At 40.0% G+C, this 16,852-nt stretch overlaps 1 protein-coding gene across 2 annotated transcripts in view; it reads right to left on the bottom strand.

The window, feature by feature from the left end:
* Positions 1 to 16,852, bottom strand: part of mpp7a (MAGUK p55 scaffold protein 7a) — a 368,390-nt gene that overhangs the window by 59,075 nt on the left and 292,463 nt on the right. For both annotated transcript variants that reach the window (XM_078415914.1, XM_078415920.1), the window contains one exon: positions 913 to 1,083. In XM_078415914.1, coding sequence (XP_078272040.1) covers positions 913 to 1,083 — 171 coding nt within the window. The remainder of the gene's footprint in view (positions 1 to 912; positions 1,084 to 16,852) is intronic.

Below are 16,852 nucleotides of genomic sequence, written 5' to 3'. Positions count from 1 at the left end.
TTTCATTCAAAAATATCATAAGAAAACAGAGAACCCTGAAAAATATAATTAAGGACTATCAGGAACAAATTTCAAAGGGAATGCTTTATTAATCTCACTAAATTCTCAAAAGAAATAAAAGAAAACATTGACAAAATAATATAATAGATTTTAAATATTTGATATTTTAAAGCCTTTGATTCATAATAGACATGATTGCAGCTATCGCCATGCAAACCAAACTAAAAACATTGGGCAGGACAGCCACTATGAATTAAATTTAAAAGCATTTGTTATAACATAATCAGTTAGATATGAACCTCGTAATTTGCATCATGGACTATTTCAGAATATCATCACTGACATTTAGCCACAAAATGCTGGTCAAAATGCTCAGCGGGTCAGGCAGCATCTCAGGGGAGAAGGAATAGGTTTCGAGACCTTTGACCCAAAAATTCACCTATACCTTTTCTCCAGTGATGCTGCCCAACCCACTGAGTTGCTCCAGCAATTTGTGTCCATCTTCAGTGTAAACCAGCATCTGCAGTTCTTTCCTACACACATCATTACTGGCACATGAGATTAGTTTATTTTAGCGTCATGTTTAACAGACATAGTGGGTTAAAAGGCCAATCCTCGGCTATAGTTTTCTATGTTCTAAATCATTTAAATCAAGTGAGGCTGCATTGACAAAAAGAGAAACAATAACACCAGAATGGACACACATAATTAAAATAATAATATAATTTTAAACATCACCCAGTGAAGCTTAATTCTCTGATATTCATTGGAGGTTTGAAAAGATGATACATAACGTAGTAAAAAAAACCTTAGTGATCAGTTTTTCACGATAAATTGCTCTTTTTACCATATCAAAAAATGAAAGTAATAAAATGTGCAATAAAAATACTGGGAATTAAAAATGGCACTCACCAACAAGAATTACCAGCCGATAATTTTCATTTGGATGTTGCTGATAAGAAACAACTTCTTCATATGTTGGAACATCTGCTGTGTCATACTGTTCACTCCTTTTACTTTCATACATAGACTTATTCGTTTTTCTGTCTTTTCTGCTCAACCGAAAACTTCTTCGGAGACCAGCTGTAAAAATTGAGACGTTTGAATATCTGATGACCAAGACAATGATTATACAACATATATTCAGCATCATTAAAGCTAATGAAGCCATTTATGACAAGAGCCTATCAAAATTTTCATATGAAGACTGAAATCTGTCTGTGGTGCATGCTCTCTTCCTAAACCCATGTAGATTACATAAGAGCTTGAAAAATCCTGACAAGTACATACAAAGATGGATTGTTGGATCATACAGGGAAATAGCTAGTAATATTAAATTCACCTCAACATATATATATGAACAAAAACGCTAAGTTTTAACATAAAATAAATCAGGTTAGGAAAATGTATACCGTATCATAAGCAGATTTGATATAACACATATGCTCTGAGTAAAATTATACAATCTGATAAACTTCAACTGGATTCCCTCTGCTGATATAACAAATGCATTTTATATCAATTAACTTGGCCTGGGGAGGAAATATAGGCCAGAAAACAGTAACCTTTGCTCTGTCGATAATGTTATATTCCACACTAAAGTAACAAATTATGAAACAAAGAGAAAAATCAGTAAACATTTGGATATCACTATTCATCAGCAAGAAAAATAATTGAATTTTCTTTGAATTAGAAATAATATAGTTCCTAATTCCCCCTTCAAATTCTTATTTCTTCATACATTACGCCATTTTCGATGAAATGTTTTGAAGAGAGTCTGCCAGTGCAAGGAATCTAAGGAATGAAAAGTCACATGAACAATCCTCTTGTCTTTCACTTCTTGTATGCAGGGAGATACGATTTGCTATAAAGGGATAACTAAAATAAAATGGTTGCATCATGGCATAGCAATGCAATTGGAACACAACGGAACACTATCGATCAACTCTTGCACCACCATTGTTTTGCACTAATGTCCTGTTTTTCTTTTCAATGTTTTTTTAAATTTAGGTATATTTTTTGTGTGTTGTCTAAGTCCTTTTCCCCTTGTTGCTGCTGTAAGCAAGAGTATCACTGTATCTGTATTTTACCGTATGTGTGCATATGACAATAAACTCAAACTGACATGATTTATCTCTGGAAATAATCGCTTCAGTTTATGCCAAATTTATTTAATAATTTCAGCAACAGAAGAGTAAGTTACTGGAAACAGTGCAGCATGGTGGATTATTGTACGAATCTTTTGGGAGGTTCATTTGAAATTAGCCTAAAGTATGGAATGAAAGTCTCTTCAAAGTATTGTCTGTAGAAGCGTTACCTGCAATTGCCAAGCAACATTCTGTTTTTTTATAAGCCAGAATCTCATCAATTAGGACCAACAAATAAATGCAGAAAATCGAAGGTATTTATTCACAAAATGCTGGAGTATCTCAGCAGGTCAGGCAGCATCTCAGGAGAGAAGGATGTCAACTTCTTTACATCGGCGAAACCAAACGTTTCGCTCAACACCTTTGCTCAGTCCGCCTTAACCAACCTGATCTCCCGGTGGCTGAGCACTTCAACTCCCCCTCCCACTCCCAGTCTGATCTTTCTGTCATGGGCCTCCTCCAGTGCCATAGTGAGGCCCACCAGAAATTGGAGGAACAGCACCTCATATTTTGCTTGGGCAGCTTGCAGCCCCGCGGTATGAACATTGACTTCTCCAACTTTAGATAGTTCCTCTGTCCCTCTCTTCCCCTCTCCCTTCCCAGTTCTCCCTCTATCTTCCTGGCCCAACCTATATCCTTCCTTTGTCCCACCCCCGACATCAGTCTGAAGAAGGGTCTCGACCCGAAACGTCACCCATTCCTTCTCTCCTGAGATGCTGCCTGACCTGCTGAGTTACTCCAGCATTTTGTGAATAAATACCTTCGCAAGGTGAGTAGTGATCAGTTTAGTTTAGTTTAGAGATACAGCACAGAAACAGGCTCTTTGGCCTAGTGAGTCCACGCCGATCAGCGATCCCCATACACGAGCACTATCCTACACACTAGGGACAATTTACAATCTTTACCGAAGCCAATTAACCTACAAACCTGTATGTTTTTGGATTGTGGGGGGAAAGCGGAGCACACATGGAAAATTCATGCGGTCACGGAGCGAACTTACAAACTTCGTACAGATAGCACCCGTGGTCAGGATTGAGCCCAGGTCTCTGTCTGTAAGGCAGCAGATTAATCCAATACAGTTGAATCTAATACAGGATTTGTGAAAAATATATTTTCTTCGCTGTACCTGATATTCTTGATACAAATGAGCAGATTACCTCTTCCAAACTAAACAAAACATGAAGTGGGCAGATTTGCAAAAGAATAACCTTGGAATTTTGCCATCTGAACTAATCCAACAGCTCGTCACTTTTTACATTCGTAAATTGTTATGTTTTTATGTTTGATTATGTTTATGTTTTTATGTATTGAAAATGTTGTTTTAAATAATGAAACTTTTATATTTTGCACTGTGTTGTAGCAAACTATCTAGATGTATAATTCAGACAAGAAATTAAATAACATATCCAATGTTTATTTAGTGAAACATCCAAAAAACACTAAATCCAGTTGTCTCCTGGCATAAATTATTGGCTCTGCTTAGAGATCTCAAACTAGAGACAAAGGTGAAGAACAATTGGTTTGGTTTCAGCAATGCAAGAATTACTTATGGACTAGAAAGCCTCACTAGTTTGGATCATTTCTTACTTCATCACACAAGTATATTAGTAGGATTCTATAAAAACCAATGGAGACAAGAAAATCTGTTCTATTTAAATTGTTGCTGGAATGTTCCAAAATTACACATAATAGACAAAACAAGAAAATTGACTTCAGTCATGAATAATAATAAAGGATTATATTTAGTTACTGAAAAAAACCTGCTAAATGTAGAGAATAGTTCTATCAGCAATATAAAATTTCTATTTAATTTATGGGAAAATAGAGAATTCATGGTAAATGTCAGATGCATCTGCATCTGATCAAGTAAAGAATGTAAGTTTGAAGAGGATTTATACCTCCTTTGCAGAATAACATCTTCAAGTGATGAGATATCAACGTGAGCAGAGTGCACACACAGCTCACGTAATTATCTGAGGTCTTCCCAATCACTGGGATTTAGCAAGTATTTTCACACGTTTTGTGAAAATTATTCCAGACATATTTCAGCTCTGAATTTGTTGCAAAATTCTTGTCACAAAGGCATTATAATGATACCAATATATGAAGGCAGAGATAAAAACTGGAATTTATGAACCAAGGTAATTTACTCGAAAGAGACCAGTATCCGATATCAAGCAGACTTAAACATTTTAATACATATGTACTTTCACCTTTTGAATCGTGATCTGAACCTGGTTCAGACAGATGGGACTGAAGCAATTATATCTGACAATTGATAAAGATACTGGCAAAATAAGTCTGGAATGTTTCAATGCAAGCCCCAATGGTATAAATCCAAAGTATGAATAAGCTTGAATTTGTAAACCCCACTGAGAAAGCAGGAAATGGAAGCTGTACTACATTTGGTTGAAGTAATCTTCTAGTACATTACAAGATAACTTCCATTATATTCAAGAGGTTATTTGGATGTCCACAATCTGCCAATGGGTTAAACAGTAAAACAGTAAATGTTTCATTACTGTTGATTTGTGGTAAGCAATGAATGGATGAATGAATGAATAAGTTTATTGGCCAAGTATGCATATACAAGGAATGTGCCTTGGTGCTCCGCTCACAAATGACAACACAAACATACAGTTAACAATTCAGAATAAAGCATAACCACATCAAAACAATAAGGATACAATATTACGGTCTAAACATGTGGGTGAAAATAAACCAGAGCAAAAAAGAGACTACAGACTTTGGTTATTGAGTAGAACTATCACTCGTGGAAAAAAAAGCTGTTTTTATGTCTGGCTGTGGCTGCTTTGACAGTCCGGAGTCGCCTTCCAGAGGAAAGTGTTTCGAAGAGTTTGTGGCCAGGGTGAGAGGGGTCAGAGATGCTCTTGCCCACTCGCTTCCTAGCCCTTGCAGTGTACAGTTCGTCAATGGGGGGAAGGTTGCAGCCAACAACCTTCTCAGCTGTGCGAACGATCTGTTGCAGCCTCCGGATGTCGTGCTTGGTGGCTGAGCCAAACCAGACCATGATGGAGAAGGTGAGGGCGGACTCAATGATAGCAGTATAGAATTGGATCATCATTGTCTGTGGCAGATTGTGTTTCTTCAGTTGCCGCAGGAAGTACATCCTCTGTTGGGCCTTTTTGACTATGGAGTCGATGGTGGCCCCCCATTTAAGGTCCCTGGAGATGATGGTTCCAAGGAACTTAAATGACTCCACAGATGTGACTATGTTGTTGTTGATGGTGAATGGGGGGAGGGAAGGGGGATCTCTTCGAAAGTCTACAATTAGTTCCACTGTCATGAGAGCATTGAGCTCCAGGTTGTTGCGATGGCACCAGGACGCCAGCTGTGTCACTTCCCCTCTGTAGGCAGATTCCTCCCCATCCTGGATCAGCCCAATCAGGGTTGTGTCATCCGCAAACTTGAGGAGTTGACAGAGGAGTCTGTGGAGGTGCAGTCGTTGGTGTAGAGAGAGTAAAGGAGAGGGGAGAGTACGCAGCCTTGCGGAGCTCCTATGCTGAAGGTCTGCGGGTCCGAAATGTGCTTTCCCAGCCTCACATGCTGCTTCCTGTCCGTCAGGAAGTTGATGATCCACTGACAGAGGGGTTCAGGCACAGTCAGCTGGGAGAGTTTGTAGTGTAGTAGCTCTGGCACAATGGTATTAAAAGCAGAGCTAAAGTTCTGCAAACAGCTGTTGTTTCTCATTCAGCAACAAGATGAGCATGTGCATGCCATACCGTCAAGGCAGTTTGGAAAAGATCAAGTAAAGGACTCAAAATGTCCATGTCAGCAAACACTTTTTGAAGACAATGGCAAATGTTAAAATTGTAGACATTTTAGAAAAGTAAATTTTATTGAAATTTCTATTTTATTGCAGAAATGTTGCACTTTATTATATATATTACTGCTAATTCCAGTGTCAGTACATTGTGCACCCCACAATAAAAAGGTATCCAGTCACTCGTGTAAGAATACAATCCTCACATGACATTATTGTCAGTTTACCATAAGTGGCTGATAAAACCAAACCCTATATTAAAGGTCACTTTTGAATGAAAAACATTCAAAAATGGCAATAGATAATTGGGAGAAAAAACAGCACAGAAAACAGAGTTCTGCTTCAGCTGAATAAACAGGGGAAAAAAGTGTATTTATATGCTCTACGCGCTCAGGATGTCCCAAGGCACTCAATATCCAGCAATTAGTTTTGTAGTGTTGCTCTTCGAGAAAATTCCGAGGTAATCAGCATTAAATATTCACAGCAGTCCTAAAAATAATTAAGATAAATTATCAAATCTGTTTTTATGTTACTTACTGAAGTGAATGCTAGTCAAAGTACAAATTGAAAAGCTCTGATCTCTTCGCATCATACCAGGTAGAAGGGGTTTATAAAATCTCTCAGAAAAAACAGCAGTCTCCACCAAATCATTGACTAATCAGCCTAGAATGCAATTTGAAGACCAGCAATGCCAAGCTGACAAGATTGCTCATGTGTAAAGCACATATGACCCAATAAATCTCATGACAGAGGTCTTACTCATTGCCTAATTTAGGGGGTGGATATCTACCAGCAACCAATATATCCTCTGTAATAATTGTGGAAAGGAAATATCAACACTTTAAATACTAATCTGAATAAATGCACGAAAATGGCAGGGTTGAGGGGAAGTGGTCACAGTGCATCACAAATATATAGCTGGGCAAAAAAAATAATTTGAAGACATGGAAGAAAATTATAGTTAAAGTGAAAGGGCATGTTTCCAGGCCTATTCCAGCTTTGCCCTGAACTGTTTTCGATATTTAGGATATGTGGTCTCTGGAGGGCATGCAAGAACAATGGGGCATCAAATAGCAATTCTCCAGACATTGTGTGGGATGAGCTTGATAGACGAGCTGTTCTTTTCCAGTTATCACCTACATATACAGAATGCTCAATCTTGTTCAGATTAGCAAGACTAAGAAATATAATAAATACTACACATATCGTGTCTGGAACACTTTCATTCACTATTTGTTTTATATTCGGTTGCTTAATCTATTAAAATTGCTCCAATCGCCAATCTGTTATAAACTGCACATGTTCTCATCAAAGAACAACATTTTTAAAAACTTTTCATAGTTCCACTATAAAGTATTGTACATTTAATGTATCTGGTTTATTTAAAGTTTATTACACATTACAGGTTATCGCATTCTCGTCTTGGCTTTATTGCATTTCATACATAATTCAGCATACACTCCACAAATAAATATACATTTTGAGTGCAAGATGGTTGGCAAAAACAATTCTGAATTTTAAGGTGCACAATAATTACACTCCAATATATGGTAGAAATTAGTCCAAAATATAGTGGTTGCTTAACACACTGCTAAATGAAAAAGCACTTTATGTCCACTGACTCTAACAATCTAACTTAACAACATCGGCATTAAATTTAAAATATACACTTATTTGGATGGTTTGTTTTTAACTATTTGTTTGGATATGCAAATAGAATTAACATGAGATGTGCACATTTTCATGATCCTGGGTTAAATTGTTACAGGGTTTATGTTAATCTACATGCTTCATGGTTCTTCCATCGCACCCTTAAAATTGAAAATAAGAATGTTATGCTGCAACAAAACTCAAAACTTATTCAAAATTAAATAACGTTCATGTTGTTCTATATTCCTTTGATGTTAGTTCAGTTATTTTCCAAGAGTCAGATTTTAAAAGATGGGAATGCAAGAACATGACTAAAATTGCTTTTGCAGAAACCATTTCCACTTGATCACCCTGAGCGTTCCTCAAATATCCATCAAACTTTAATATTGCAGATTCCTGATCCCTCCAGCAAACAATATCTAGTTACAACAATATAGTTTCTGTTTACAATGCATTTATCTGTAAATAGTATGAAATATACAACTGGAAGGAAATTCCTCATCTGTTTATTCCAGCCATTGTAAGTGTGGGCAAAATAATAACAAGAATTCACTCATTCAGCTTTGGCACCAATATATCTACTGCGGATAATGCAATCAAATTGCTGCTCAGCTGGCGAATTCATTGTATACAATTCTTTCAATTTAGTGTGTTATATTCACAGCTCATGATTGAAGACCACACCAATATTGATGACTGCATTGCAGAACGTCTTATTTCAATGTGTAAGTATAATCGTGATCTTTTGATCGGTTGTCACTTTATTTCCATGTCCAGCTATCACTTTGACCCCTGTTTGATTTCAACAAAGTGCAAAACACACTAAAAGAACAGCAACTACCTTGGTTCTTGGTCCTCCAAAATATTCCAAATGGAATTTAAACTGGAGGTGGCGGAGAATGGACTTAAGCAAGAAAGGCTTCTTGGAGAAGAAGAGCTACCTTAAATTTAGTTGCGTCTGGTTGAGAACTATAGTAGGGTTAAGACAATTCCATGCTTTAATTGTGCGAGGGAAGAATGAATTGCTATACACATCTGTTTTGGTAGCTGGTATCTCGAATTGAATCGAATGCCCTCGTCTACTCCTGATAGGTTTGGGTTTGGTGTAGATGTGGTAATCTATGTCGAGCTGACCATTTAACATTTTGTAAAAACAGGTCAAACGGTGGGGTCTGTCTTGGAGCGGGTTCCACCCCAATAAATTTAGAAGTTTGGTAACACTCGCTTCTCTCTCATAGGTATTTGTAACAACTCGAGCTGCCTGTCTTTGGACACGTTCGATGGAAGAAATGTTTCTATTTGTGTATAGATCCCATGCTGCAACTGCATAGTCCAATTGAGGTCTAACAAGGGTGAAGTATAACTTCTCCTTGATTGAAGTTGAACAATGATAAAAGTTGCGTCTCAGAAAATTTAGGACACCTGTTGCTTTCACCGTTGCATGATGAGTCTGACCATTCCAACGTAGATCGTTCTGTAATTTGATGCCAAGATACTTGGTCTGTTTGGATTCTTCAAGGGTGGCACCAAGGATATTATATGATGTTTCGCCTGGTTTCCTCCTCCTGGTGACATGCATAGTTTCACATTTGGAAGGATTGAACTGCATCCCCCATTGTTGTGACCGTGCAACCACAGTATCGAGGTCTTTTTGAAGAGCATCTTTATCATCAGCTGACTTAATTGGACGGTACAGCAAACAATCATCAGCGAATAGTCTAGTCGTGCTTGTGACTTTGTCATGGATGTCATTAATGTAAAGCAAAATCAGATGTGGGCCCAATACTATGCCCTGAGGCGTACCGCTTAACACTGGATGCCAATCAGAGCTTTTTCCATTCACACACACGCGGTGAAGACGTTTTGTCAGAAAAGTGGAAATCCATCGTTTCTAAGTGCATTATGGCGTTCTGGTCTCAACATCTAATACCATAACTTCATTTACCTTTTTTGCTTTTTACATTACCATCTCGTTCAACACCTCTTGGTCTGAGGAGTCCCGCCCTGAAACATCACCCATCCATGTTCTCCAGGGATGCTGCCTGACCCGTTGAGATACTCCAGCACTTTGTCTTTTTTGTAGACCTGTATCTGCAGTGACTTCTTTTACCACCCAGTACAGATCTTAATTTTAATTTCCTTCTTTTTCTTTTCCCCATCTTTCTACCCAAGTTATTTCATCTCAGACTTTTCCTGGTGAAAGATTATCGAGTTGAAACACAACTTTTTCATAAATTTCTAAATTATAGGAGAAGAATTAGGCCATTTGGCCCATTAAGTCTACTCTGCCATTCAATCATAGCTGATCTATCTTTTCCTCACCCAATTCTCCTGCCTTCTCCCCAAAAATTCTGACACCCTTACCAATCAAGAATCTGTCAATCTCCAACTTAAAAATATCTATTGACTTGCCCCCATAGCCTTCTGAATTCCTCAGAATCATTTCCTTTCTCATGGTAGATCTTTTATTCTGAGGCTATGGCCTCTGGTCCGAGACTCTCCCACCAGTGGAATCATGCTCTCCACAAATATTTTTGTTGCTTCTTCTAAAGATGCCGCCTGACTAACTGTCCACCCCATAGCATTTTTTGTTGATGTTTGAAATTTCCCCAGCAGCCAAGATATTTTACTTTTGCTTAATTGGTCGTTTTATATGCTACTAGACTGAGGTAAACCCGTTGGGTCCAAATCTCTCCTGCGGGGCTCTCCTGGGGCAATCCTCTCCAACTGACGAAGCATGTTGCCGGGCGGGGAGTGTCCCCCAGGGCAGTGGGCGGGCAAGGGTGGGTACAGGGAAGAGAAAAGGGCCCGTGCCGCCAGTGCTGCAGCCAGAGCGAGCCATGGACCCAAAGCCTAGCACCCTCCCCTCCCCACTGATCCACTCCATCCCCCCTCAAACCCCCTTATCCCCCCCTCCTACCCCCTGACCCATGCCATCCCCCTCAACCCCCCTTACCCCCCCTCCCCTCCCCTCAACCACTTACCCACTCCATTCACCCCTCAAAACTCCCCAAACCTATCCTGCATTGGCCTAGCACCCTCTGCTCCCCTACTCCCCCTCCCCTCTCCTCCCCCTACACCACTCCCTCCCACTTATCACCCCCTCTGCCCCACCCACTACATCCCCCCCTCAACCCCCCCCGTAAAACTCCCCCAAACCGCTCCTGCATTGGTCTAGCACATTCCCCTCCCCCACTCCCCGTCTCCCACTCCCCCCCATCCCCTACTCCCCCAGACCCCACCCTCCCCTACCCCACCCCCCTCCCCAGCCCCCCTCTCCTCCTCCCCACTCACCCACTCCATCCCACCTCAACATCAATGGGCCCCAACTGCCCAGGCGCGGACCCGTTGGGTTCTGCACATGCGCAGATCTGGCGAGGAGTAATGATCAGATCAACGGGCCCCAACTGCGTGGGTGCGGACCCATAGTGTTCTGCGCACGCGCGGATCCGGCGGCCATCTTACGTAAGTATTAGATCAACGGGCCCCAAATGCGCAGGTGCAGATTTTGTTCTGCGCACAGGCAGATCCAGTGGCCATTTTACGTAAGTATCTCTGAAATAAAGCGTCTCTTCTTTAAAGTAAACATTTCTTCTTTAAGCTAAATGTTTTTTTAAAATGAGAAAATCCCCCCCCCCCATTTGCCACCACTCCCGTCACTCGGGTGGGACCCGCCTCCGGCAGTCATCGTGCCCCCCCCCCCCCATTGGCCGTCACTCGGGCGGATCTCATTGTGACGTCACATACTGAACATGGCATGCAATCGGTTTAATAAGGTAATTTTAAAACTTTAAATCTCTCTAGCTTGAAAAATATAAGACCAATTTGAATGAAACTTTGTTGAACACTCCCCACGACAATGGTGAGTAAGGTGGTCCTAAAATTGTCGCGCTATCGTGTGTGTGTGGGTGAAAACCACGCACATAAACAAACGGAACAAACAAGCGCACAATATACGGAACAAACAAGATAGACAATAGACAATAGACAATAGGTGCAGGAGTAGGCCATTCAGCCCTTCGAGCCAGCACCGCCATTCAATGCGATCATGGCTGATCACTGTCAATCAGTACCCCGTTCCTGCCTTCTCCCCATACCCCCTCACTCCGCTATCATTAAGAGCTCTACCCAGCTCTCTCTTGAAAGCATCCAACGAACTGGCCTCCACTGCCTTCTGAGGCAGAGAATTCCACACCTTCACCACTCTCTGACTGAAAAAGTTCTTCCTCATCTCCGTTCTAAATGGCCTACCCCTTATCCTTAAACTGTGGCCCCTTGTTCTGGACTCCCCCAACATTGGGAACATGTTTCCTGCCTCTAATGTGTCCAATCCCCTAATTATCTTATATGTTTCAATAAGATCCCCCCTTATCCTTCTAAATTCCAGTGTATACAAGCCCAATCGCTCCAGCCTTTCAACATACGACAGTCCCGCCATTCCGGGAATTAACCTAGTGAACCTACGCTGCACGCCCTCCATAGCAAGAATATCCTTCCTCAAATTTGGATGAAAGATGAAAGTTTTTGTAATAGAAAGATATAGATAGATGTAGATAGATATAGAAAGATCTAAAGATAAAAAGATAGAAAGAAAGATAGATAGAAAGAAAGAAAGATAGAAAGAAAGATAGAATGGATAGAAAGAAGGATAGAATGAAGGATAGAAAGAAGGATAGAATGAAGGATAGAATGAAGGATAGAAAGAAAGATAGAAAGATAGATAGAAAGGTAGATAAATAGAAGGGATTATCAAATTAGTTTAAGGTCACCGTCAAGAGTTTTCTTTACGTTTTTTTTTCTTTCACTTAAGTTCTTATTGAGTTTTCAGAGATATAGACAGAACGGTACAACAACATCAACATAAATAAAATAAGAAAAATAATACATTTTTTTAAAATGTTAAAAAAAATTATAATAAAACAATGAGGTACGCTTACCAAATTAAAAATACAAAATAATCTTTACAATGTTTAATTTTCCAAGCTTTTGTTGGGAAGTGCAAAGTGGTAACAGTCTTCTGTGTCCATTTTGATATACTACATTTGGATTCCTCATTAACTTCATCATGATTTCCCTTCCCCAGAGCTCATAATCCCACTTAGCTTCTTTCTCTTTGAAAAATCCCACAACACTTTTTCAATCATTTTATACATCAGGATAAAAAGTTAGTTCCGAGAGCAATCCTGCTTAAAGATATATTGACAAGATATGTGATCTTGTAAAGTTTCTGGATAAAAAAGCAGAACTCAGAATGTGCATGGTTTAACAAAGATATTCTATACGAGGCATTTCTTTAATAATTAAAGAAACATGGTGATGGCAGAATAACTAAAATATGGAAAATTTTACATCATGGCATAAAAGGTCCTACTGATGTCACAATAAACAGTGTTCATTGTTTTTAAATTAAAAGTTCCATAATACATCAGCCGCAACGTAAAACACTCAAAATTCAGAAATTGACCACTGTATCTTATTTTTCAGTTCCTGTGTGATTATACACAGGCAATCAGATCATTAAATGGAAAAACTAGAATCAAAAAGCAAATCTCATATTTAAAAGCTCGACCTGTGCACCATATCATAAATTAATCAATTATGAACAGATGTTGCTGAATAAAGAGATTTATATTTCATTTTAAAAAAATGATCATTAGAAAGCTCAACATCTTAAAAACAGATTCCAAATATATTGTATCATATAATCAAAGGTTGCCTTTTCGTTAAAAAAATTAGTCCACAGTTTCTCATTGAAGTTATGTGAAACAATGTAAGCTTGAAATTTCTTAACGATTCATAAATCATTAATTTTTAACATTGCCAGGATTCAGGTGATACCATCAAGATTATGTTTATTGCCTGTTCCTGGACTTCGAAAGTGAAAGACTTGTTAGTCTAGCTCACAGCACATTTAGTGTCACTTACATAGCGAGTAGGTGGAATTGTATGCAAGCCAATCCACATGGGCATATCAGGTTCCCTTCATTAAGTGATGTTGGCACAGTTTGTGCGTCAAGAACAATGGGTAGGTTAGCATTGCTGATCGTAATTATGAAATAAACCAGACAGCAGTTTCCAGCCCTGCAACAAACTCAGTTACAACATGAAAAACCGGGAAGTGTTATCCAACTTCCATTGGTACCCTGTTAGTAAAATGTTTTTATTTTACTTATTGTGTCTCTTACCAATCTCTCCCTCCAGCCCACAACTATATTTACCGCTTCAGTCCACCTCATCGTCTGTGCTCGTCCCCCACTGCTTCTATGTTTGCACTCACCATTAGTGGATCTGCAGTGACAAATAACCATGTGCGCTGTTGAAGCAACAAGGTCCTGAGGTAGAGTGAATGGGATGTGGCTGGCAAGTAGGCATCAGTCTGCAAATCCAGTGGACACACCTCCAGCACAGGCTTTTGGCAACTCATTGTGCTGAAAGCATTTTTTAAAACTGTTTTTAAATGTCTTTGTTCCTACTGTGTCTGATTATCAATTTTGAATAGAATTACACGTTTGCTTAAAAATACCCTAAACAACTAGAAGTTGATTTTAATCAAACAAACCACTCACCTGCACTTACCTCTTTAATTATATTTGATGACCCCATTCATTCCTGTCATCAAGGGTCAGATGCAATACATTATTTCTCTTCTACCATTGGTGGTGAGTCCAATGCCAGAACAGGGAGTCAGTACAAGCACCAGTTCTTCAACTTGTCTCTGATGACAATGTTACAATGAGTAGGTGCGGAAATCAGAGACAAGCTGACCAGCAAGCAGAACATCTGCAGTTTTCTAAGGAACAACTTGTCACAGCTAATTATATTATGGCTCTACGCTTCCTTACTAGGACACTGTGTCTCACGCAGTATTCATCACTTTAATACCAAAGCCATGGTGGTTGCTCACACACTCTGTATGGTTATTACATGTCCAAGTTTGCAGATGACACAAAATTGGGTGGCAGTGTGAGTTGCGAGGAGGATGTTAAGAGGCTGCAGGGTGACTTGGATAGATTGGGTGAGTGGGATGCCGATGCAGTATAATGTGGATAAATGTGAAGTTATCCACTTTGGTAGCAAGAACAGGAAGGCAGATTATTATCTGAATGGTGTCAGATTAGGAAAAGGGGAGGTGTAACGAGACCTAGGTGTCCTTTTACATCAGCCACTGAAAGTAAGCATGCAGGTACAGCAGGCAGTGAAGAAAGCTAATGGCATGTTGGCCTTCATTGCGAGAGGATTTGAGTTTAGGAGCAAGGATGTCCTACTGCAGTTGTACAGGGCCCTGGTGAGACTGCACCTGGAGTATTAAGTGCAGTTTTGGTCCCCTAATTTGAGGAAGGACATTATTACTATTGAGGGAGTGCAGCATAGGTTCACCAGGTTAATTCGGGATGGCGGCACTGACATATGATGAAAGAATGGGTCGACTGGGCTTGTATTCACTGGAATTTAGAAGGATGAGAGGGGATCTTATAGAAACATATAAAATTCTTAAAAGGATTGGATAGGCTAGATGCAGGAAAAATGTTCTTGATGTTGAGGGAGTCCAGAACCAAGGGTCACAGTTTAAGAATAAGTGGTAGGCCATGTGGGACTGAGATGAGGAAAAACTTTTTCACCCAGAGATTTATGAATCTGTGGAATTCTCTGCCGTAGAAGGCAGTGGAACCCAATTCACTGGATGTTTTCAAGAGAGTGTTAGATATAGGTCTTAGGGCTAACAGAATCAAGGGATATGGGGAGAAAGCAGGAACGGGGTAGTGATTTTGGATGATCAGCCATGATCATATTGAATGGCTGGCTCGAAGGGCTGAATGGCCTACTCCTGCACCTATTTTCTATGTTTCTATATTATAGAGCGAGGAGAACCAGATCAGGTGCTAATAACAGAAAGTTGTCATTGAAAGGTCTGTTAATGTCTCTTGCTGGAATGCTTGCAAAACAGCAATCCTTCACTGCTGACTGAAAAACCAGGCTCAATTTATGTTCATAAGTTATAGGAGCAGAATAAGGCCATTCAGCCAATCAAGTCTACTCCACCAATCAATCATGGCTGATCTATCTTTCCCATTCCCCTACCTTTGACAACCTTACTAATCAAGAACATGTCAATATCCAGTGACTTGGCCTCCTCAGTGATTTGTGGCAATGAATTCCACAGATTCATCGCCCTCTGACTACAGAAATTCCTCATCTCATTTCCAAAGGTACGTCACTTTCTGAAGCTGTGCCCTCTGGTCCTAGGCTCTCCATGCTCTCTGCACGCACTCTATCCAGGCCTTTCCTTATACGGTAAATGTCAATGAGGTCGTCCTCATCCAACTAATCTCCAGGCCCAGAGCTGTCAAACACTCATCATACATTAACCCAATCATCACCGGGATCATTCTTGTAAACATCCTCTGGACCCTCTCCAATGCCAGCACATCCCTCCTCAGATATGGGACCGAAAAGGCCTCACAATGCTCCAAATGCTGTCTAACCAGTGTCTTATAAAGCCCCAGCATTACACCCCTACTTTTATATTCTAGTCCTCTTGAAATGAATGCTAACATAGCATTTGCCTTCCTTACTAACAATTAAACTTGCAAATTAACCTTTTGGGAATAGACAATAGACAATAGGTGCAGGAGTAGGCCATTTGGCCCTTCGAGCCAGCACCACCATTCACCATGATCGTGGCTGATCATGCACAATCAGTACCCCGTTCCTGCCTTCTCCCCATATCCCTTGACTCTGCTATCATTGAGCTCTATCTAACTCTCTCTTGAAAGCATCCAGAGAATTGGTCTCCACTGCCTTCTGAGGCAGAGAATTCCACAGCTTCACAACTCTCTGAGTGAAAAAGTTTTTCCTCATCTCCGTTCTAAATGGCCTCTCCCTTATTCTTAAACTGTGGCCTCTGAATCCTCTCCCCATTTTGAAAATAGTCTACATTTTTATTTCAAATAACCAAAGTGCATGGCCGCATACTTTGCCAAGCTGTATTCCATCAGCCATTTCTTTGCCCACTCTCCCAACCTGTCCAAGCCATTCTACTGACTCCCTGCTGCATCCACACAACCGGCCCCTCCACCAATCTTCATATCATCTGCAAACTTGGCCATAAAACCATCAATTCCAAATCATTTATATACAACATGGAAAGTCGAGGACCCAAGACCAATCCCTGTGGAACTCCTGTGGCTACTCACTGGCAGCCAACCAGAAAAAGCCTCTTTTATTCCCATTCTTTGCCATTTATCATTCTGCCAAAGTTCTATCCGTGCCA

Source organism: Rhinoraja longicauda, chromosome 2, assembly GCF_053455715.1.
Source record: "Rhinoraja longicauda isolate Sanriku21f chromosome 2, sRhiLon1.1, whole genome shotgun sequence".
Classification (NCBI taxonomy): Eukaryota; Metazoa; Chordata; class Chondrichthyes; order Rajiformes; family Arhynchobatidae; genus Rhinoraja; species Rhinoraja longicauda.
The sequence above is the reverse complement of the archived record's forward strand: the minus strand, read 5'-3'. Positions and strand labels throughout refer to the sequence as shown.